The sequence below is a fragment of the Lampetra fluviatilis genome, chromosome 15, assembly GCF_964198595.1.
Source record: "Lampetra fluviatilis chromosome 15, kcLamFluv1.1, whole genome shotgun sequence".
Classification (NCBI taxonomy): domain Eukaryota; kingdom Metazoa; phylum Chordata; class Hyperoartia; order Petromyzontiformes; family Petromyzontidae; genus Lampetra; species Lampetra fluviatilis.
In genome coordinates, this window is record NC_136289.1 from 14,806,945 (window position 1) to 14,831,572 (window position 24,628).

Here is a 24,628-nt window from a genome sequence, read left to right on the forward strand (position 1 = left end):
GTACGCCGTTCGGAACTTAATAGGTGCTCGCTAAGTCTGTACCGAGGATCGTTGTCTTTGATATTCGTTCATTGACACACACACAAAGAGAAAGAGATAAAGGCCACTGTATGGCCTACACAGACTTTTGGGGCAAGTGCTTTTGGCGAGCACCCATTCAGGCCTGGACAGCGCTCGAGGGAGTGGTGTGGCCACCATCACCAGAGCTGGTTTACATACCGCACCAGGTACTCGTTTGAGGTTGAGTCGACTTAGGGGAACCTCCTTGACGGATTCTGTCATCACCTGCCACTGATGTTATCCGTGATCTAGAAGCGAACCGAGGTCGCAGGGTTCGTAGCGCAGTGCGGTAACCACTGCACCACCGCTTCGCTTTGTAAACACACGGTCACACTCCCACACACAAAGACAAAGATGCTCCATGCATCCTTTAACATAATTTTTGGGGCAAGTGCTGTTAGCAAGCACCTATGAAGACCGGCACGGCACACGAGGACATGGCTGGCCAACACTACGCCCGGCCGCCTTTGTCTCCCCAGTGGTGCTATTTACACACGGCACCAGGTACTCATTTGAGGTTGAGTCGACATTGGGGAAGCCCAGAAACATTTCAGATAATCGTCACTGGTGTTGGCAGTGAGCGGGAATCGGCGACCCGAGTTCGTAGCGTAGTGCACTGCTGGTGCTGCTGATACTGGTCGTGCTGGTGGTGCTGCTGGTGGTGGTGGTGCTGATAGTGCTGGTGGTGCTGATGGTGCTGGTGGTGGTCCTGGTGGTGCTGGTGGTGCTGGTGGTGCTGGTGGTGCTGGTGGTGCTGGTGGTGCTGGTGGTGCTGGTGGTGCTGGTGGTGCTGGTAGTGCTGGTGGTGCTGGTGGTGCTGGTGTGGCTGGTGGGGCTGGTGCTGGGGCTGCTAGTGGTGCTGGTGGTGCTGGTGCTGGTGGTGCTGGTGGTGCTGGTAGTGCTAGTGGTGCTGGTGGTGCTGGTAGTGCTGGTGGTGCTGGTGGTGCTGGTGGTGCTGGTGTGGCTGGTGGGGCTGGTGGTGCTGGTGGTGCTGGTAGTGATGGTGGTGCTGGTGGTGCTGGTGGGGCTGGTGGTGCTGGTGGTGCTGGTAGTGCTGGTGGTGCTGGTGGTGCTGGTGTGGCTCGTGGTGCTGGTGGTGGTGCTGGTGGTGCTGGTGGTGCTGGTAGTGCTGGTGGTGCTGGTGGTGCTGGTGGTGCTGGTAGTGCTGGTGGTGCTGGTGGTGCTGGTGTGGCTGGTGGGGCTGGTGGTGGGGCTGCTGGTGGTGCTGGTAGTGCTGGTAGTGCTGGTGGTGCTGGTGGTGCTGGTGTGGCTGGTGGGGCTGGTGGTGGGGCTGCTGGTGGTGCTGGTAGTGCTGGTAGTGCTGGTGGGGCTGGTGGTGCTGGTAGTGCTGGTGGTGCTGGTGGTGCTGGTAGTGCTGGTGGGGCTGGTGGTGCTGGTAGTGCTGGCGGTGCTGGTGGGGCTGGTGGTGCTGGTAGTGCTGGTGGTGCTGGTGGTGCTGGTGTGGCTGGTGGTGCTGGTGGTGCTGGTAGTGCTGGCGGTGCTGGTAGTGCTGGTGGTGCTGGTAGTGCTGGTGGTGCTGGTGGTGCTGGTGTGGCTGGTGGTGCTGGTGGTGGTGCTGGTGCTGGTAGTGCTGGTGGTGCTGGTGGTGCTGGTGTGGCTGGTAGTGCTGGTGCTGGTGGGGCTGCTGGTGGTGGTGCTGGTAGTGCTGGTGGTGCTGGTAGTGCTGGTGGTGCTGGTGGTGCTGGTGTGGCTGGTAGTGCTGGCGGTGCTGGTGGTGCTGGTAGTGCTGGCGGTGCTGGTGGTGCTGGTGCTGGTGGGGCTGGTGGTGCTGGTAGTGCTGGTAGTGCTGGTGCTGGTGGGGCTGGTGGTGGTGGTGCTGGTGGTGCTGGTGCTGGTGGTAGTGCTGGTGCTGGTGGGGCTGCTGGTGGTGGTGCTGGTGGTGCTGGTGGTGCTGGTGCTGGTGGGGCTGGTGGTGGTGGTGCTGGTGGTGCTGGTAGTGCTGGTGCTGGTGGGGCTGCTGGTGGTGGTGCTGGTGGTGCTGGTGTGGCTGGTAGTGCTGGTGCTGGTGGGGCTGCTGGTGGTGGTGCTGGTGGTGCTGGTAGTGCTGGTGCTGGTGGGGCTGGTGCTGGTGGGGCTGGTGGTGGTCCTGGTGGTGCTGATGTGGCTGGTGGTGCTGGTAGTGCTGGTGTGGCTGGTGGGGCTGCTGGTGGGGCTGGAGGTGCTGCAGGTGGTGGTGCTGCTCGCCACGGATCCCCGGTCTCTCACTCTCTCCGTCTCCCTCGTCTCGCGTTCTCCTCGCGCCCCGCACCTGCGAACCCGCGCCTCGGGAGTATTTATTAGTAGTGGTGTTATTATTATTATTTGTCTATGCTGCGCGCGTGTTCGTGTGTGTGGTTGTGTGTGTGTTTGCACGCGTGTGTATGTGGCCATGTGCGCGCGCACTCGTGTGTGTGTGTGTGTTTACGTGTGCGCGTGCGTATGTGCGCGTGCGTGTACGCTGCATGTGTGTGTGCTGCGTGTATATGTGCTGCGTGTATGCGTGCGCTGCGTATGTTGCGTGTTTGTTTACCTGCGTGTGTGTGTGTACGCTGTCTGTGTATGCTGCGTGTGTACGCGCCCATGTATATGTGCTGTGTGTGCTGCGTGTGTGTGCTGCGTGTGTGTGCTGCCTGTGTGTGTGTGCTGCGTGTGCTGCGTGTATATGTGTGCTGCCTGTGTGTGCTGCGTGTGTGTGCTGCGTGTGTGTGCTGCGTGTGTGTGTGCTGCCTGTGTGTGTGCTGCGTGTGCGTGTGTGTGCTGCCTGTGTGTGTGCTGCGCGGGATGGGAGTGAGAGCGGAGCGGGTCCTGCGCGCGCCTCTCCTCTCGTTTCGAGGTGAAGAGGAGGAGGAGGTAGCGAAGACAAAGCCTCAAAAACTCGTGTGGATTTTTTTCTGTTTGCGTAAATTTTTACCGCTTGATTTCCCATTCGAATAACAACAACAATAAAGGTGTTATCAATGAAACGTGTTGGCCGAGTCGTGCACCTTGCGGCTTGGGGTAGATGCAGACTCAGCGATAGCAGCAGCGTGGCGGGGCGCGATAGCGGTGGGGGGGTAGAGACAGCTCGCCCAGGCTCGAGGTCCCGGGAGGTCCCCAGGATCTCCCCTCAAGCGACGCGCTCCACCCAGCGGCCTCCACGAGCTCTAGGTGAAGGTGGTGAGCTCACAGCCCCCCTCCCGCCCTCCTAAGAGAGAGGGCGTGAATAAGCCATGATCTATCGACTGCTGGATAAAGGTCTCCTCAAGCGGTTGCCTTCTCTCAACTGTCCATGCGATGTAATAACCCACTCCGCACACGCGCCAATTGTGGGAAGTTAAAGACGCAGGCCACTGCGACTGTGGCCATGCAACCCACACCACGGACCGTGCAGTCAGCCCACTGGAGTCTGCGCTCCGGCAGCGGAGGAGGAGCAGGAGAACGACACGAACGAACTCTCTGCTGAAGCCATCTCCTCGTGGCCAGCTGCACGCTTGGACATTGGCATTCAGCTGCTGCACTGGTTGCTGCAATCCATCGAAGGAATGGAATACCATCAGTTTAATCTTTAATATTATTGGTGACGATCATGGGGGGGTATGTTAATAGTTTATAGTTCTGTTATAAGTCAAACTGATGTCATTCAAAGTGCTAAAAACAGCAAACGGGTTTAGAGGCAGCACCGCCTCGTGGCTAGGAGAGATGATGGACGATGGTCGAGATTAATAACGGAGTGGCAGCCAGAGAACAGAACGCGCCCGAGAGGACATCCTCCCAGTAGACGAAGCAACGAAATCGATCTCTCTCTCTGACACACACGAGGCGATCTCCTCGCTCCGTCTTCGCGGGGGACGCGAGTGACGCGCGGCGACATCGGCAGAGGGCGCGGCGTGGACGCGCGAAGCTCGGCGCGTGGCACCTCCACAGCGGCGGGCGGGGGGCGCCTGGGACCTGGCGGCGAGACTCAGGTCCCCGTGTGCACGGCGAGAAGGGCGAGGAGGAGGAGGAGGCGGGGGGGGGGCATTCACAAGTATTTCTCAGACTCACGCAATAAATGTGACCCGCGTGGCCACGCGAGCCTGAGGGCTGCTGGTCACTACGAGAGGGGGTCAGTGTAGTGTTGCTGTTTCTCCTCCGTCGAAGGAGCGCAGACTACAGCGGGGTTGCTGTTGCGGTCCATAGTTTGAGTTGCATGGCGAGCATCGAACAACTGTGGCTTGTGACTTTAAGTTTTCATTCATGGAGATGTGGGCATCGGTCTGCCGTTGATGTCGTGATGGCTACACCAGTGACTTCGAGGAGGATAAATATCAAAGCCAGGAAGGGGTGCGATTATGTGTTGGTCTGGAATAAAAAGGTGTTTGTCCTGGACGTCTGCGTTGTTCCACTTGGACTTGGTTCGGACAGCAGTCGCGTTCTTCCGGGTCTGGGCGAGATTCTTGGTGGTGACACCACGGGGTGGACCGAATGACAAATACCACGTGTCTCACACCGTTGGTCTTGTCGTTGGAGTTGAGACTGGCAGCTAATTCCAGGGCCCTCGTTATGATCTGTAGGTGCCACTCGCAACGCGAGTCCTGGGCGTACAGACAGCGAGGGGCAGTTGCTTCCTCACGGCTTTAGTTTGAGGGGGTTGAGGGGGCGGCAGCGCTCAAGTGAGAGGCCGAAGCAGTGTCCTCTCAATGCATATCCTCGACGTGGGCTGTGGCCACGTATATTCGCCTCCTCCTTAACAATACAATCATCGTTCTCACGCGCGCACCTGCCCGCAGGCCGTACGGAGGGGGGCAGGTGGGAGGGAGTGGGTGGTGGGGGCACTCGCCCCCTGAGCGGTACACAACGCACGCGACAGCGCCCGGCCTGGAGCGGTCACTCGGGGCGGTCACTCCGCTCGCGAGAGCGCGGGACGGCCGCGCGGCCCGCGCTATTTTTGGTCAGGAACGCGCAGCGCCGAGCGGTGGGGGGGGGGCGGCCACACGCGCCACCCGCCGCTCACTCTCCCGCGGCGCCCTCGGGCTCCGAGCTCCGCGGCTCCCGCAGGTGCACGGAGCCGACGCTGGTCGCGCACGCGGAGTCGCAGCACGAGGCAGGAGTTTGGGGGGGGGCAACAACGGCAGCAGGAGCTGCGGAATCTGGGCCCCCCGGGCGCCCCGCCGCGTCTCGTCGCGTCCGTGGTTTCGCCCATTGTTTGGTGCCGGAAATATCCAGGACAAGTCAATTACGCGGGCCGGGGAAGCAGGGGGAACGCGGCGCGGAGAGCGCGGCGCGCGTGTTTATTTCCGTCCCGGGAGAGGGCGCGCGATAAGCATCGCCCCGCCCCGCCCGGCCGCGCGCGGGGAGACAAACACGGGCGGCAGCGCGGCCGCACGGACACTGACGCCAGCGCGACCCGCCGAGCGGATCGCGACGCGGGCATGAGGTGAGAAGCGCCCGGCAGAGGGAGAAGCTCATGGAGGCGCGCGAGTTGGCCGTGGCCTTGGCAGGAGCCGTCGTGGCCGGGGCCGGAGCGCCGCCGCTCATCGCCGTCGCCTCCGCCGCGTCGCCGACGCGCTCCCTCGTCGTCTCTCCGGGGAGCAGCGCGGACGGGTCCCGCCCGTCGCTCCTGGCCCCCGCAGCAGCAGCAGCAGCGTCGTGCGGCAGCGGCGGCGGCGGCGGTGGCGGAAGAGGATGCGGCGATGACAGCAGCGGCGGTGGTTGCAGCAGCAACAGCAGCAGCGGCAGCGGCGCGAGCAGCCCTGGAGGGCCCGAGGTCCCGTGCGGCGGCGGCGAGAGCGGCGAGGGCAGAGAGGGCAGCGAGGGCAGAGAGGGCAGCGAGGGCCCGCCGCGCCTGGAGCCCCAGAGCGGATGCAGCCCCGCGCCGCGCGCCGCGCACGCCCCCGTGCTGCGCTTGGAACTGGGGCCCGCGTGCCCCACGGGACCGCTCGGTTCCCTGGGTCCCCTGGGTCCCCTGGGTCCCCTGGGTCCCCTCGGGCCCCTGGGGGCGTCGTGCCCGCCCCGCGCCGAGCCCCGCAGCGGCTACGCGTCTCCGTCTCCCGTGGAGAACACCCCGGCGCACAACGAGTGTCGCCTGGTGGAGGTGCACGGGGCGCGCGTGGCCGCCTTCACGGTGCACGGCCAGGAGATGCTGTGCCTGCCGCAGGCGTTCGAGCTCTTCCTCAAGACGCTGGTGGGGGGGCTGCACACCGTCTACACGAAGCTCAAGCGCCTGCACATCGCGCCGCTCGTGTGCAACGTGGAGCAGGTGCGGGTGCTGCGCGGACTCGGAGCCATCCAGCCGGGCGTGAACCGCTGCAAGCTGCTGTCGCGACGCGACTTCGAGACCCTCTACCGCGACTGCACGAGCGCCAGGTGACGGACGGGCCTCGGGCTGTGCGTGGTGGGCTGTGCGTGGTGGGGTGTGCGTGGTGGGGTGTGCGTGGTGGGGTGTGCGTGGTGGGCTGTGCGTGGTGGGCTGTGCGTGCGCCGAGGGTACGTGCGCGGTGTAGTAGGGGCGAGAGCTGTGTGTGCGTGGGGGGAGCGGTGGCGCAGCGGTTGGGACGCTGCGCTACGAATCCGGCGAAGCGAGTTCGATTCCCGCTCACGGCCAACGCCAGTGACTATTATTTGAACCAGTCCTGGGCCTCCACTAGGTCGACTTAGCCTCCAATTAATACCTGGTGGGATTTATAAACATCGCCACTAGGGAGACAAAGGCGGCCGGGCGTGGTACTGGCCACTCACCCCCTCGTGTGCCGTGCTAGCCTTCATAGGTGCTCGCTAACAGCACTTGTCCCAACAGTCAGTTAAGGTTATACGGGGGATCTTTGTATTTGTTTTTGTGTGAGGCTGTGCATATGGCGAGGGTGCGTTCGGGGTGTGAGAGGTATGAGAAGGGTGTGAGAGGTGTGTGGGTTGGGGGTGTGAGAGGTGTGTGTGTGTGTGCGTGTGGGAAGTGTGTGGGTTGGGGGTGTGAGAGGTCTGTGTGTGCGTGTGGGAGGTGTGTGGGTTGGGGGTTTTAAAGGTGTGTGCCAGGGTGGAGGATGCAGCGTGAGATGGGGGGGGTTGGTGGATCATGTAGAGATTTTGAAACTCCCAAAAGTGCTGGGGCTGGGTGAGTGGCCATGCGGTGGCCAGTCGAGCAAGCGGGCTCACGCACCTATCTGTGCGGACATTTGATTTGTTTCATCCACCATCGAACGCGTGGCCGGTTTTCTCGGGTGCTCCGCTCACCTCCCACACGAAGCAAGAACAGCCCCAACTCATTAAACAATCATCGGGGCCCTCATCCCAGGGCAGGACTCGCCTGTAAATTAGTCTTGAAACTCAGCACCTTTCATGTCAAGATTGTATTACTTCGTCATGCTTACTGGGCCCCCCATAGACTGCGAATGATACCCGCTCGGGGCAGGTTCGACGCGTGGTCTGTGCAGCACTGCTGAGAATTCGGACGCGAGGCACAGGAGGGAGCTACGGGCGGAGGGGCTGTGGACGGGAGTAGCGGGGAGGGCGCATGGGATGAAGGAGTCGGGGGCCATCGCGGGTTTGGTGGGCAGGGCAAGGTGTAGGGGGGGGGTGTTGGTCATGTCTGGAGTTCAGAAAAAGAATTCTGCAACCAATCGGCAACTCCAGCCCCCATACCCCGAGCGCCAACTCTGGCCGCGGTCCCCTTGCTCCCCATACTTGGTTCTGTCGCCCCCCCCCGCACACCACCCGTGTGCCTCCACGAGCGACTCTGATTGGCTGCCACGTTGTTGTTCATCGCGGGTCGCCTTTCATTTTCTCTGCGCCGTCGGCTGCGCGGCCCGCGCGCCTCCATCGGTGACCCGGGGGGGGGGCTCGGCCGCTATCGCGAGGTGGGGGTGGACGGGAGGGGCTGTGGGGGCTGTGGAGGCGGAGGGGGGCACCTTGTGCTGGATGGGAGCAGCAGGAGGAGGATGGGGAAGGGCTCCGTCACTGAAGCGCGCCTTGCCCGAGAGCAAGCCGCGCGCCTTCTCGTAGCGGAAACACGCGCGCCTTTGTCTCTCAACGCGACGCCTCCGAGATGTTTTGAACATTGCTTTGATGAGCAAACAGGCGCGACTGCTCGCGGGTTAATTGGCGACACATTTGCACGTCGCGAGGGCCCCGGGACGTCCCCAGCCCCCTCGACCCGACACACACGCGGCTGTCCGCCCGCACCCATCCCACTGTGACCCCCCCCCCAACCCGGACCCCTTTCATTGTCACAGCGGCGCCACTGATAGCGGCCGTGAGACGCTCACGCAACAAACGCCACAGTCATCCGTATTCACTCACTCATTCGCTAATCCATCTATTCGCTAATTCATTCATTCGATCATTCATTCCTTTATCCTCTCTTTCATGCATCCATTCTATCATGATTCACATGAGCGCGTGATAGAGCATTAGCGCGTGTATCACGGTTCAATTCACCAGCTCTGAGGGGGGAGGGGTCACGCGGGGTCTCTACAAAGAGTTCGTGAATGGGGGGGGGGGTCTTCGCTACCTCCCGCCATCGGATCAGTTGAGATTCGGTTCCCCAATTCGTCATACCTCCTCCGCCTTCCGCCTCACCCCCCCCCCGCCTCCCATGTCCCGCCTGAGCCGCGCTGGAGTCGCAGTCCGACCGTGCACGGAACGCGCGCCCGCGGTTCATCTGCGCGCTCCTCTCGGCTCTGCTCGGGCTCCGCGGCGCGCGCGCGCTCCGTGAGACGTCAGCGTGGAAGGAGCTGACGAGGAAGATGTGGCCATTCCGCAGCAGCATCCAGGGTAGCAGCTGGCTCGCTCGCTCGCTCCACCGCGTGTTTTGTTGAGCAGTCGTCAGTGGTATTGCACGCCTCATGGTTTGCATCTCACTGCTTTCCCAGTTCGGCGGAGTCATTGATCTCGCATGATGGTGGTTGGTTGACTAATTGATTTCGTGCGGCCATTGAAGAGCAGCTCTTGCAGAATACGTTCTGCGTGATTTGGCCGTTCAATTGCTCTGAGAGTTGGTGAGTTGCAGATACACTCACTCACCCACTCACCCACCCACTTACTCACTCACCTACCTACTCACTCACTCACCCACCTACTTACTCACTCACACACTCATCCACCCACTCACTGTCCTACCCACTAACTCACCCACTCGCTCAGCCTCTCACCCACCCATTCAATCAACCACTCATTCACCCACCTACTTACTCACCCACCTACTTACTCACTCACCCACTCATCCACCCACTCACTGTCCTACCCACTAACTCACCCACTCACTCAGCCTCTCACCCACCCACCCATTCAATCAACCACTCACTCACCCACCTACGCACCCACCCACCCACTCACGCGCATAGTCACTCACCCACTCACTCACCCACCGCTTTCACGGGTATATGTGGGGCGGTGCGAAGTTCTGTGGTCCATGAATTGGGAGTATGTCGCCGCAGTCGCACACAGAGGAGTATTTATTATGAGGGCGATGATGGTGGCGATGTACACATAATATCCGTGGTGAAGTTACTCTCCCGTGTAGGGGGGAGGGAGTCTGTAGCTCATCTGCTTGTCAGCGCTGAGCGAGGGATGCGGTGGGGGAGGGAGTGATGTTGGGGGAGGGTGGTGAGGTGAGGGTGGGCGGGGGTGATGAGATGGATGTTTGTGAGGAGCGGGAGTGTTTAGCTGCACGGACGTGTCGTGGGAGACTCAGACAATCAAATTAATCTAAATGTCAGGAGCATTGCACGTAATTTAAAAATAACACGCCCAAATGAATTAGAGCTTCGTTATGGGATGCTCGCTCTCAGCTCGCTCTCAGCTCGCTCTCAGCATGCCCGCCGCTCGCGCACCTCCTAATTAGACCGCCCGTCCCGCGGGGGTGCAGCGAGCGGGGAGAAGAGAGCGAGGGGAGGAGGGATCCTGCAGGACCTGGGGGGGGGGGCTGCTGAGCGGGGGAGATGGGGTCGCGGTGTTCGGCCCTCGAGGGCCACGACCCTGCCTCTCGCTGTGGTGCGCGTCGCGGACTCGGCCCGTCGAGCCGTTTGTGTTCGCGGCACAATGAACACAAGCAGACACAACGAACACACGCAGACACAATGAACACAAGCAGACACAACGAACACAAGCAGACACAACGAACACAAGCAGACACAACGAACACAAGCAGACACAACGAACACAAGCAGACACAATGAACACAAGCAGACACAACGAACACAAGCAGACACAGTGAACACAAGCAGACACAACGACTCCTTCCCATCTATCACTCCCCACGATACGCAAACAAAACTATTGTTTTACACATCCCATCAGTCGCACTCCGCTTCCTTCTGGGAGTGGTATTTTCAACAGGATTCGTTCTAATTCAAGCACAACTGTGGGCCGGTTTTGAGACATTCAGTTTCTCATCAGCAGGCTCTCGCTTGGACCAATGTTGGTTGAACTGTCAGATGTGTATAGGCAAGGGCCCTCTCTGTTAGACAACGGTCCGAGTTGGCCGGACAACTCCATGATACGCAACACAAAATAACAATTAGCGGCTTTCTGGAGAATGTGTCACACCAAATCGATCAGCAGACAACCGACTTTATTCCGTATCTGTTCCTCCACGTGAAAAACTAAAATATTTCTAATGACTTTTTATTATTGTGTTTATTTTCGGGAATAGAGTAAAATGCATAAAACGCAATTGAAGCAAAACATTGCGATGCTGCTACTGCCTTGGCAGTAGCACACAAGCACAGCCAACAATAACAACAAATACCGCCTCGAGTCAATACTCATAATGATACCGTAGCCCAAGAATAAATATAACAAATGTATCTATCGGCGACGTTTGTGGCAATGCTCCATTTTCAAGGTCAGAGATATTGAGTGAATATTTGTTTTTGAAGAAGAAAAGAAAAGCCGCAAGATGAATCACCGTGTGGCTGCGGAGACCGGGGTCCGAGTCCCGGCCCCGGACAAACACCAGTGGCACGTGCTACCTGGACATATCCCGTCACCCCCCGCGCTCCCCACCCTCCCCAAGGTCGGCTCAGCCTTGAATTCGTTTTCTGGTACCATTTGAAAGAAGTAGAAGAAAAAGCAGCGTTGGGAGAGACAACAGCCAGACCGGCTCCTGATGTGCCGTGCCTGCTATCCGTAATAGGTGCTCGCTGACAGTCCTTTCCCATGGCAGTCTTCGTAACGTTACGGGCGATCGAGTGTTTGTCTGTGTGTGTGTGTGCCATCGTTGACATATCGTGCGTGTCAATTGATACAGAGAGACGCCTCCTGTGATTGGTCCGTGTGTGCTGATAGAAGTGCTATGACGGTGGGCTATTTCCCGAAACGTCGCCTATTGTACATTGCTTGTTTCAGGCCACGGTGTTATGGGCGAATAGTTCGCGCTGTTGTAAGGTGTCTCGGCTCGTTGTGAGTTAATAAGTACACGAACGAGCACAAACAAAGATCCCCCGTATAGCCTTTAACATGCTGCTTCGGGTAAGTGTTGTTAGCGAGTAGCACCTATGAAGGCCGAAATGGCACACACTACGCCCGACCGCCTTTGTATCCCCAGTGCTGATGTTTCCTACTCACGGCACCAGGCACTCAGCTATGGCTGAGTCGATCTAAGGCGCCGCTCAGAACCGGTTCACATTTTCTCCACCATCATTGGTCGTGAGCGCGAGTTGAACTTGGGTCGCCAGGTTCGTAGTGCGGTTTGCTAACCATTGCGCCACCGCTCCCCACTAACACAGGGCACTCACGTCTGACATTAACATCGCCGCAAAACAATACATACAGCAGATACAAGACGAATGTTGGAGACCATCTGATAGAGAGCCATTGCCCGAAACGTTAACTTGGCGTAATTCATACGGAGAATCGTAACTGACCGATGTATACCTTCTGAGAAGGACGATGAAGCTGAGATTTAGCAGGCAGTCTGTAGAGTCTGTGGCAATACAGATGCCGCTCTACCACGTGAGAGAGCAGACACCACGGACGAGAAGTTGGGTAACCGACGGGTCCGGGGGGGGGGGCGGTGGAGGCCATCCCCAGCCCCGGCACCACCTCTCCCTACCCTGAAACCCTCAACATTGCTTGTGCCATTCATATGCATTCCGAGCTTTTGTCCGATCGATATCGTGTTTAGGAGAAGAAAATGACATTCCGACAGGGTCAGCATAACGCTCCGACATCCCGCTAATCACTCACACGCGCGCGCACAGTCCACGTCGTCATCATCGTCAGTGGACCAAGTCATTCGCCTCCCGGTCGGGTGTGACGCTGGGGGCGACAGAGCGAGCGGACCCGTCCCGCTAAGCGGCTCGTGGTAAGGGCCCTGTGCACAGTCCCGCAGATGTCGCGTGGCCTGTCGCCGGACGCACACGGGGGGAGAGATCGAAGGGGGCGACGTGACAAAGATGGGGGGGGGGGGTGAGGCACGAGGAGAGAGATGGATAGATCGAGACAGAGTGGAGATGCTGGTGGGGGAGAGGAGCGGGGGTGGATGGTGGGAGAGGGGGTGAGGGGAGGGGTGGCGCGGCTCCCGTAATTAAATTCGCACGCGGGGCCTCGGAAAAGTGAACGCTTTGGGTTCAACCTTTCTCCGAGTGTTGGGACAAACAGACGATTACTCATGGCGTGGCAGCGGCTCTCACGACAGCCCCCCACCCTGCACTTGCACCCCCCCCCACCACTTCTTCTCCATTGCACCCCCCCCGTCCACCCACCCCGCGCTTTTTCCAGACATGGACGGGGCCGGTTGCGCCGTGACTCTTCAATGATCGCTGATAAATAAATAATATAATTAATCAATCAGCCGGCTCATCAATCAGCCGGATCACGTGCGGCCCCCTCCCATCGTGAGTCCAAACAAATTGATTCCGTTTCTTCCGCGTCCTTGTGCGCGACACCAGTGACTCGTGAATCTGGGAGCTCCTCCTACAGAGACGTAAAGACAAAGGTCCCCCGTATAGGCTTAACAGACTGTTGGGGCAAGCGCTGTTGGCGAGCACCTTTGAAGGTCCCCGCGGCACACGAGGGGGTGGGTGGGCAGCACCACGCCCGGCCGCCTTTGTCTCCCCAGTGACAATGTTTACACACCTCACCAGGTGCTCATTTTAGGCTGAGTTGACCAAGCGGAGGCCCAGAATCGGTTAAAATAATCGTCACTCGGGTGGCCAGGTTCTTAATTCAGCACGCTGACCCAATCCATCCACTCGCAGACACACACCGACGCAGTACACATACAGACACACACCGACGCAGTACACATACATACAGACGCAGACGCAGTACACATACATACAGACACACACACACCGACGCAGTACACATACATACAGACGCAGACGCAGTACACACAGAGACACACAGACGCAGCACACACACACAGACGCGCTACACACAGACACACACAGACGCAGTACACACACACAGTACACACACACAGTACACACACACAGTACACACACACAGACACAGTACACACACAGACGCGCTACACACAGACACACACAGACGCAGTACACACACACAGACGCAGTACACACACAGACGCAGAACACACACACAGACACAGTACACACACACACAGACGCAGAACACACACACAGACACAGTACACACACACACACAGACGCAGTACACACACGCACGCACACAACCCCCCCCCTCCCCCTTACCGCGACCGGACAACTCTGTCCTTGACGCCAGCGGCACGGAGCTCTCAGAGAGCAGTGAAAGGGCCGCGTAATTGAAGAGATGATAGATTTGCGTTCGGGAGTTTCTCATTTAATACGTCTCTTTAGAAGCGCTGTCCTGCCGCAGAATTGATGGATTGTAATTAGAAAGGCCAGTCAAGCGTTGCGTGTTTTATTAAATTTCTGAGCGCCGGCGCCCGCCAGAGAATACTTGTCCTTTCCAGGCCGGCGCATTACTCGGATTTTATCGGGGAGTAAAATGTCTTTTTGTTCCTCATTAGAATTGTAAATGGGTTGTGCGTGCGTTTGTGTGTATGTGTGTGCGTGCTTTTGTGTGTGTGTGTGCGTGCGTGTGTGCGCGTGGCTGTGCGCGCCTTGTTTATGAGTGTGTGAGTTTTTGCGCTCGCGTGCAGACGCTGGCGTGAGTGCGCGAGTGTGTGACAGTGCGTGTGTGTGACAGTGTGAGTGTGTGTGAGTGTGTGAGAGTGTGAGTGTGCGTGTGTGACAGTGCGAGTGTGTGAGAGTGTGCGTGTGTGTGACAGTGCGAGTGTGTGTGTGACAGTGCGAGTGTGTGTGTGACAGTGCGTGTGTGTGAGTGTGTGTGACAGTGTGAGTGTGTGTGTAACAGTGCGAGTGTGTGTGTGACAGTGCAAGTGTGTGCGAGTGTGTGTGACAGTGTGATGTGCGTGTGTGTGACAGTGCGAGTGAGTGTGTGCGAGTGTGCGTGTGACAGTGTGAGTGTGCGTGTGTGTGACAGTGCGTGTATGTGAGTGTGTGAGTGTGCGAGTGAGTGTGGGGAGCGGTAGTACAACGGTTAGCGCGCTGCGCTACGAATCTGGCGACCCGAGTTCGATTCCCGCTCTGGGCCAACGCCGGTGACAATTATCTAAACTCGTCCTGGGCCTCCCCTAGGTCGACTCAGCCGCCAATGAACATCTGATACGATGTGTAAACATCGCCACTGGCCACCTATTCTCGTGTGCCGTTCCGGCTTTCATAGGTGCTCGCTGGCAGCACTTATCCCTACAGTCTGTTACAGGCTATACGGGGGCTCTTTGTCTTTGCTCGTGCGTGTGATTTAAGTAGTCCGTGAGTTGAAGATCATCTCGGCGAGTCCGTGTCTAGGGGGGAGGGCATCGATCGCCCACCCTCCCCCACCACCCCGCCCTCCATTGAGACCCCAAAAATTGGTATTTGTATTAATATTTACCAGAGGGCATACATTGAATGTCTTCATTATTAATGTAGGGGGCTCGAATTAAATGATTGCCATTACTGGACCGACCCCCCCAATTGCTCCCTTTTGGGAAGTTTCTAGATCCGTCAATGGTGCACGTGTGTACGCGTGTATGTTCGATCTCATGTGAGTGTTAAGGCACCTGGATCTGTCCCGTGACCTCCTGTCAGCGAACCTTCGACACTTCACGTGGCGTCAAAGTGCACTTGACCTGGCACAGGAGCCGTGGTGATGTCACTGCCACTACGTGGCGAATGGCGGCTGCTGTTGCTGTTGTTGTTGCGAGTGCGAGTCCTCGTGTTTGTGCGGGTCCGTGCGTGTGTGTCGGAGGGGAGCGGTGGCGCGGTGGTTAGCGGATGCACTGCGCAACGCACCCCGTGACCCGATTTCCACCTAGGGAATCATAACAGTGGCAGCGAATGTCTGAACCTGTCCCGGGCCTCCTCTAGGTGGACGCAGCCTTAAATGGGTAGCCTGGTGCTGTTTGTGGTAAACATCAACACTGGGGAGATAAAGGCGGCCGGGCATGTTCTCGGCAGGCGAACCTTTGTCTTTGTGTGCGAGTCGGTGGATGTCCGGACTTCGCGGTCAGCGCCGCGTCACAACGCATCCTGCGTTTGTCGCGGGACGCGGGGTATTTATTGAAGTTTGTTTAATCTGCGCCCCACGGAGGGATGAGCACTTTTATTAAGGGCTTAGTTATTGCCACGCAGAAGCTGTTTGCATAGGCAGAAAGCGGAGACGCTGTTTTAATTGGATTGGGTTTAATTACATTCTACCATTCAGCAGCTTATCGGGGCATTGCAGATCCGGCCGAGCGGGTGCGCGCGCCTCTGCCATTTCATTACCTCAGATCCCACCCTCCCCCCAATGCCCCCCCCCAGACCCCTCCCCCAACATCACAACCCCCACCCGAGCTTGCTTTCGCGTGTAATGCAGATTATTTTAATCAGCAGTAAGTAATAATAATGCGCGCGAGTGTTCGCTGATTGATGTCGCGGTCCGTACCAAAGGCAGCCCAGGATCGGGGGCCGTGTTTGATGATCAAAGCGTGCGCGCGTCGTGGCGGACAAGCCTCGAGGAGGAGGAGGAGGTGGAGGAAGAAGAGGAGGAGGAGGTGGGAGCCTGCCATGGCGACGACTCGGGCAGGTGCTGCCACCGCCAGACAAACGCGAGCCGGCGAGCGAGCGAGCGAGGGAGGGGGGAGTGGGGCATGGGCGCGATTGCGGACGACAGCAGCAGGCAGCTTCGATCAGATCGCCGGTTTCCCTCCATCGCCCGCACTACGTTCAACTGCCACATTTCGGGAATAAAACAACAACAACCACCACCACCACAACTTCTCCTCCCCCGTCTCCCCATCGCACTGCTCCTCCACTTTTGGAACTCCGCTGCCATCGTCAGTGTGGTTGTTGTGTTTGTTCCGACAACCTCGCTCAGATTAAAACGAAGCCACAATGGGTTTGTTCTGTTATCTTGTGGGGCTCTTAGTCGCTGGCCGCTTTGCGCCATAGACCTTAAATGGACCCTAAATGGTTTTTGCAATCGGGCAACCGCGACTATCAACTCTGATCGAAGGCGGCGCGACCCCGGGGGGTGTGGTGGGCGGTGGCGGTCGTGGCGGCAGCAGCGCGCGTCGTCAGTGCCTCCGCCACCCGGCGAGGCGGGCTCCAGGCTCCTGTGCGAGCATCGCGGGGGTCAGACTCGGGAACTCCGCCCGGGCAACACCCGCAGTTGCGCAATTGCGCAATTGTAACGTCGCCGAAGGCTGTTCACACGGGCCGATGAGAGCCGCCGCGGATCGCCTTACGCTTTATTTGTGTTGAAGCGCGGCCATCTGCCGCGTCTGAGCGGTGTCACTCGGCGTTTGTGGGACGCGCGCGCGGGGTAATCGCTCCGCAATCCGCGCGATACCCCCCCCACCTCTCCAGCCCCCTCCCCTCATCCCTCTCCCCGTGCGCACGGAACTCGGGGCCTGCTCCAGATCCCAGACGCCTCACCCCGTGCGCTGCTCCAGCATCAGGCGGGGGGGGGGGGTCGTGGAAAGGAGGTGGTGCGATGGTGGTAAGGCTCTCGGGGTAGGGGGATCGAATTGTGGTGTAGGGGGGCTCCGTCCTCACTAACGCCCCTGAAGCTACTGAATGCGTCACCCCTTCTGACGTTAGACGAATGCCGTCAACTGTGTTGTATGGCGCGTGCAGCACTCTGAGACGCCCCTGTCAATAACAACGACGACCTTCGCTTGCTGTCCTTGTTGTTGTTGTTATCATCATCGCCACGCCCCGCATGCCCCGTCCAACCCCCCAGAGTGGTCACTCTCGTTCAGAGACAATTTCACATTTTGACAAAACGCCCAATAAATTCTAAATATTCACGGCCTCCCCTCTTATTCCGATTATTATAATTATTATTAGACCAATAATCATACTTCTGCAATGTGTAAGGCGCTGCACAGTAGTTTATCACGGACATTCCACGTGAGTTCAAGGCTCAGTGTCGCGAGAGAGGAGGGAGACCTGCATGCGAGAGGCGGCGGCATTGAAGGCGTCGATTGAACACTCCGAATTGCCAACGACGTGCGAATCGTGATCCTCATCTCGTCTCCGTGCCCGTGTCACCGAGTCACGGGTCAGGTCCAATCACATAGGTCAATCAACAAGTTCAATCGATTAGGTTATTCGGTCAAACACGAGGAGCAGGAAAGGCTGAACACACCCCATGCGTGGGGAGAAATGCCATGATAGGATCGGGTAGGACCGGTCAATACGTGAGGTCAATCAACAAGGTCATTCGGTCAATTATGCAGGTGAATTTTGACAGGTCAATCAGTAAGGTCGAGAGAGGGAGAGAGGAAGGGGTGAATCGATGGGACGCGAGCGATTTCCGCTGCGTCGTGGGCGACTCGTAAATGAACGCTGCGTCCGCCCCAAACAAACAGCGCGCGGCGCGACCACTTCGAGGCGCGGCGTTCGCGCGCACAGCAAACACGGCGTGTAAACACAGACAAAGAGCCCCGTATAGCCTGTAACAGACTCCAGGGGCAAGTGCTGTTAGCGGGCACCTGTGAAGGCCGACACGGCGCACGAGGGGGTGGGTGGCCAACATCACGCCCGGCCGCCTATGTCTCCCTAGTGGCGATGTTTACACATCGCAGCAGGTACTCATTTGAGGCTGAGTCGACCTAGGGGAAGCCCTGGCCCGTTTAAGATAGTCGTCACTGGTGATGGCGTTGAGCAGGAATCAAACTTGGGTCGTCAGGTTCGTAGCGCTCACCGCTTCCCACTCCCCACGCACACAGGCGCCCTCTGCGTGAAATACTCCAAATGAACACCGCGACTGCCATTACAGTTAAATACAAATGCGGCAGCGTGGAGCCGCGTAAATATTTGTCATCTCAACATCATAAAAAATTGGAATGGCGAGGCGAATCCAGGGGTTCAGGGGGAGCAGAAATGGGTAGCGGTGTTGTTGGGTGGAGGGAGGGGCCAGTGTTGTGAACAAGTCCACTTGGGAGTATCGACGAGAATGCCACCACAGGGGAAATACCAAAGTGCACGTCGCGGTAGAGCGCCGCACGTGGAAGACCCGATGGAATGTCGCGGTGAAAGTAGAGCTCCGGAGTGCTCGGGGCGCAACGCGCTATATGAGAGAACAATGCGCGTTTTAAAATTACTCGCTACGATTCAGAAATGAACCCCGTGTCCCCGTTACGGATGAGCGACCATGAAAAAAAGACGCAAAGAATGGTGGGTGGGGGGCTATGTTCGATAGAGGTGTGCAGTCGATGAGTGGTTTGGTGGGTGAGTGGTTTGGTGGGTGAGTGGTTTGGTGGGTGAGTGGTTTTGTGGGTGAGTGGTTTTGTGGGTGAGTGGTTTGGTCGATTACGGAATTGGTGGATACGGACGCTGGTGTACGAAAACAATGTGAATGCGTGATTTGGGGGATGAGTGAGAAGGTGGGCGAGAGATCTGATGGTGGATTAATGTGGTGGAAATGAATGGTGTGGGACGAACGACTTGGCGAATGAGTTATTGGGTAGAAACATTTGATGGTGAAATTATTTGGTCGATGTGATCGAGGCATGTGGATGAATCTCAGGTAGCATCTACGTCTCAACTCAGGGTGACTCGGCGGAGGGGGGGGGGGATCGAGGGTGGGGGCCGTACTCCACATGTTCCTCGCGAGGAGTCCACGCCGCCTCTCCAGGCCGTGGCCGCCAGTGCCAGGCTGTCGCCGCTATATTAAGGTGTTTTGGCACTCGGGCGCTGAAATCGGACGCGTGCGAGACGTGGCCGCGGGTCGCTCTTCGCTCCGCGGCGGAGAAACCAAACGAGAGAGAGAGAGAAGGAGGAGAGGAGGGGCGCGGTGGCGGAGACTGCGCCACAAGCAGCGGGTGTCTCCTTACCACGGACACGGCGGGTGTGCTCAGACAGCCCCCCCCGTCTTACTGCGCTCACACCCAGGGTCACGTGTGCCAAAGCTCTCGCCGAGTTGAGTCTGTGGAGTGGAGATTGGAGGGGGTTGGGGAGGGGGGAGAGTGCAGGACCCGTTTTGCTTGACGCGGTTGAATCTGAGACGGGAGCCGCGGGGCTACGAGCTTCGTGCAGGGGGTGGGGGCGGGGGAGAAGGGGGGAGGGGGGGCGCGTCCGTTCCCTCGAGAGGAGAGGCCGCATCTCGCCCCTGGCAGAGCGCGCAGAGCAGGGCGATGGGACCCGGCCCAACTCCTTTTGCCGTGCTGTCATTGAGTCGCTGCTTTGGGCAGAGGGGGTTTAAATGTAGTAATAATAAGTAAATAATAATTAATTCATAGTTAAATAATTATACTAAAATCATCACCGGCTCAGGCAGCACGGAGCGCCGCTAGGGGGGCGCGGGGCTCGGAGTCGGGCGACGAGAAACTCGCGCTCGCTTCCCCCGCCTCCACGCGCCCCCCCACCCCCCTACCCCCGCTCCCCACCCCACGCCTAGAAATCGATATCTTCGTATCCTCGATTGTCTCCGCACCCCACGGCCATTAATACCCCCCCCCCACCGCTTCCACTCTCATATTCACCTTCACAGCGCCTCCTCCTGCTGCGGTGGCCGGGGAGGGGAGAGCTCTCGGCCTGGGTGCGTGTGGCGAAGGGCTCGGAGGGGTACGGGCTCGAGATGTGATGAACGTCAGAGTATTGTGAGGCTTAGTGGGACAGTGCGAGTGGGACAGGCCACTGTGTTAAGGGGCTGGCGCTGTAGTTCTGTGGGGCGAGTCGCGTGACCGCGTTCGGCATGAAAAGGGCGATGGGGCGAGCGCAGTTTTCTGGGGTAATCGCCGCGTTATCAGTGGTGGTGCACGAGCAGTAATAAGAAAACAACCCAACACGCAATTACACTGTGGCCTTAACATATATAATAGGTAACGTTTCGGGCAATGACCCTTTTAACTGAATTGCCATCTGGCCCCTTGGTGTGAAGTGCTCTCTCCAACTCTAATCGCCCACGGTCTCTCCTCTGGCCTCTCTACTTACGTCCGATTCGTGAAATATGTGCTGTGTGTATTATTAGCAGCGCATTTATACGTGCAACTGAAGAAGGGGCCATCACCCGAAACGTCGCTTGTTATGTGTTTCCCTCTTAAGGCCACGGTGGTGCTATTGACGCGCGTGTGGAGTGTGCAGCTTCGTGGTGGCGGCGGCTGTGCCACCTCGCACCCCGCGCATCGCTTCGTTTATTTACAACTGCGAGGGCCGTAAATAATTGGCAGGCAGCTGAGGCGGCTGACATCTCCGCGTGCAACTGCCTGGGGGCCCCGACGGGTAGAGGGGATCTCTGGGGCCCCGACGGGGTAAGGGGACCTGCGGGGCTGACCCTCACCCCCCCCCCCAACACACCCCGTAACGCGTGCCACCCCAGCGCTTTAGGGGTTCCAAAATAAGAATCGCCGAGTGGTTGAATCGCACAGTTATAACGGAGTTGCGCGTGTGGGGGGGGGGAGCGGTGGTGCAGTGGTTAGCGCGCTGCGCTAACAACCCGATGACCTAAGTTGGATTCTCTCTGACTGCCGCAAACACTAATGACGAGTATTTTAACCGGGGCCTCCCCTAGGTCAACTCGGCAAAAACGAGTACCTGGTGCGATGTGTTAACATAGCTGCTCAAGAGACAAAGGCAGCCGGGCGTGGGGCAGGAAACACACGGCCTCCACGTGTGGCGGGCCAGCCTACACGCGGTGCTCGCTAACAGCACTTGCCCCAAAAGTCTGTTAAGGCTAAACGGGGATCTGTATGTTTGTGGTGCCGTGTTCACAATCGCAGCAATAGCAGAAGCAGCAGCGAGGCTTCCCAAACATGGGATTGCGCGCCCGTGTGCGCTCACGCGCCGGCATGTAGTCTATATGTGTATATGTGTAATGAATACGCCGGCGTGCGTAAATAAGTAAAGAGACTTCGACGCATTTGTACAAAAAAAAACAGTTGCCACGATTGCGAAAGGGTACCTACCACACGGCACCTCCGTTTCTAAACGGATAAATTGGCGCCCTTTCTGAGATGTCACGGCCCTCTGCGCGTCCTCAAGTGCGGGTGGGCAGCGGGGCTCACGACAAATGTCGCTGACAGGTCGCGCCTGCCACCCGGGCCAGAAAGCGAGGGACGACAGATATGGCACGCGGACACCAGCGGACCGAGCCCCTTGCAATCTCGCTCCCTCTCTCTGCGTCTGTGAGCCACCACGCCCTTTCTTAAAGACGCCGGCGCTCATGGCCGTCCTTCCTCTCGGCTCGTGTATACTCAACGACTCTGCATCATCGAGTTGCATGTTCAACCTCTTTGCCACCGTACGTGGCCGACCGTGCTCATCGGAGGAGCGGGGATTCTCCTCCCAGTTGCGTCCAATGGTTCTCATTGCCCGAAATGTTCCCTGTCAAAATCACATTCACACTCTGAACTTATTGAACTGAAAATAATCTGAACTGAATAACCACATTTCCATACGCTTCGTTCAATAGAAATCGCACTTGCAACTTCATCAGCCTATCCAACAATCATCGCGAGTCCCTGCACACGAGCTCATTTCAAGGGACATTTCTCCCCCTTGACTGCCACTCTCGCGTTAGTCTCGACCACTGCACTGACAAGGCTTGCGTAATCATTGTGTGCAGTATGTATGTACAATGTACGGTAGATATGTGCATGTGTGTTTGTCTTTATATATGTGTGTAGCGGCTTATGTTATATATGTGTGTGGATTTCGGGAACCAACATCCATTTTCCTCCCAAATATTTAGAGATACAAAGTTGATGACACAGAGTTGTATACAACGTCACGGCACTTGTGCCAGGCTAGGTGCACTTTGAGGCCAGGAGATCACGACACAGACCCAGGTTCCATGGGTTGACTGAGTGATTATGACTGGCAGATGCGCCACCTGTGCTTCCTACTGTGCCAACGTGTGGCATTTTAGCCGCTCAGCGCTCTGCTCGTTGTTTTGAATTCACTCCATATTACCCCCAGTCGTCAATAACATTGACGTGTTTTATATTATATATGTTTAAGTTATAATAAGCGAAATTTCGGGCAATGGTGCTTCTTCCCAGCATGTAGCAGAGGGCCCAGAGATTTGCGTGTCTGTGAGCCGGCAGTGAATGAGCACCAATGCCTCGATGCTCGTGAGATCAGCGGGAAGCAACTCTAACAATCCGGTGTCTGGAATCTGCTGGTCCTTTAACTAGATTGGAAGTCGAGCTGCACATATGACCATCCACCCGGTTTCCTCACCCAACCTCCTCCCCTCAATGTGTTGTTCTATTCCTACTTGAGCCCATGGCGATGGTGTCAGATCTCACGCTGCGAATGACGACTGGGGTCTCATTGCCGTAGCTGGAACGTCACGCGTGTTAAATATAAAGCTGGCGTGTGTGTGTATCCCAGCGTGTGGGGAGGTCGACTCAGCCTCAAACAAGTGCGTGGTGCGCTGTGTAAACATCTCCACTGGGTAGATAGAGGCGATCGGGGATAGTGTTGGCCACCCACCACTTCGTGTGCCGTGTTGGCACTTAATAGGTGCTACCCGCTAACAGCACTTGCCCCAACAGTTGGTTAGAAGCTATACGGGGGGGGGCTTTGTCTTTGTCACCAAATCATGATGTTAGTCGGGACTGGCGAAATGAAAAAGAGAAAGTTGCTCTCTTACTCCGGTTGCAAACGGAGCTGGAAATTCCACGTTCCTTTTCAAACGCCGAGCTGGCGGAGTAAATTCGCCAGAACATGCTCGGCGTCTTCCTCCCGCACGGGGTCTGGAGATGCTATTTTGATTCAGGAGTGTTACATGTCTCAGGGTATCAACACCACTGTGTGGTCTTAACATTAATATATATTATGGGCGAAGTTTTTGGAAAGGGTAAGCGCATACCTAAGTGCAGAGGGAGTTGCAGTGGTGGTAACAAACGCTTAGGCCGTGATGACTGCTCGATCTTCAAAATGCATTGGCAAGCTGGGCATGTATGATGTATGTATGATGCATGTAGCACGCTAACCAATACACTACCGCCCCCCATGATTACACTCCACTACCGCTCGCCATACACGCACGGTGCGTGTCTGTACAGACGGTAAACAGCCCGTGTTGTCGCGTCTGCTTGGGTTCGTGCTCGTCTTGAACCACACCCGTACCACCTTCTTGCCCCCCCCTACCCCGCCCGTGAGCGCCCCCCGCCGTGTTACATAACCGCGCTCGCCGGGAACGCGCGGCGGTGCTGAGTGCCGTCCCCATCGCGGACCCCGCGAAGCGCGCGGCGGGTCACAGCGCGCCCTGCGCCACAACGCGCCACGCCGAATGGCACCAATCGTGCGCTCGTAAATTCCTCGTTTACAAATCGCAAGTTCAAAGCGTCCCGGATTCCCCATTTCCAGAGCCCCCCCCAATTGCGGAGCAGGTCAAAGTGAACTCCCTGCCCGCATTCTAACCTTATCTCAGGCGAGGCCTGGGCACCGGGATTTAATTTTCCGTCTCCGTGATGATAGTTACAACTCGTGCCTCTCCGCTGGCGTCGCACTTTGTCCGCTCATCACTCGCGTAGAGCGAGAGAACGCCGACGACTCAGAGGCGTCAGGGGGAAGAGGCACCGTAGTCGAGGAACGGGAATGAGTGTTCACGCGTGAGAATAAAGCGGAGTGTTCACGCGTGAACGTGAACCGGAGTGTTTACACGTGATAGTAAAGCGGAGTGTTCACACGTGAGTGTAAAGCTGAGTTTTCACGCGTGAACGTGAACGGAGTGTTCACGCGTGAGAGTGAAGCGGAGTGTTTACATGTGAACGTGAACGGAGTGTTCACGCGTGAGAGTGAACCGTGTTTTATTATGTTTTATTTTTATTATTTTATGATTTCCCTTCTACGTGACTTTACCGAACGAACCAAGAAGATGAACCGGAGTGTTCACACGTGATAGTAAAGTGGAGTGTTCACGCGTGAGAGTGAAGCGGAGTGTTTACATGTGAACGTGAACCGGAGTGTTTACACGTGATAGTGAAGCGGAGCACCCAGAGAAACCCCCGCACGCGTGCGAAGGGGCAACACTCTATCCCGAACCAATGTAAACAGGTGGAGTCCACATTCGCTGTGCCGCCTTCTCCGGGCAGAGCCAGGGCACGGCTCTTCGTCGTCGCCCACGGGGAGGGAGTTTTGCAGCTCGAGTGCGGTGATCCACCAACCCTCGCGTCCTCCACGGA

General features: G+C 57.7%; 1 protein-coding gene across 3 annotated transcripts in view; it reads left to right on the top strand.

Annotated features, from left to right (window-relative positions):
- The first annotated feature begins 5,153 nt into the window (after window positions 1-5,153).
- LOC144936285 (dachshund homolog 1-like) overlaps window positions 5,154-24,628 on the top strand; it is a 56,671-nt gene continuing 37,196 nt past the window's right edge. For all 3 annotated transcript variants that reach the window (XM_078863354.1, XM_078863355.1, XM_078863356.1), the window contains exon 1: window positions 5,154-6,384. In XM_078863354.1, coding sequence (XP_078719480.1) covers window positions 5,486-6,384 — 899 coding nt within the window. In that variant the 5' untranslated portion in view covers window positions 5,154-5,485. The remainder of the gene's footprint in view (window positions 6,385-24,628) is intronic.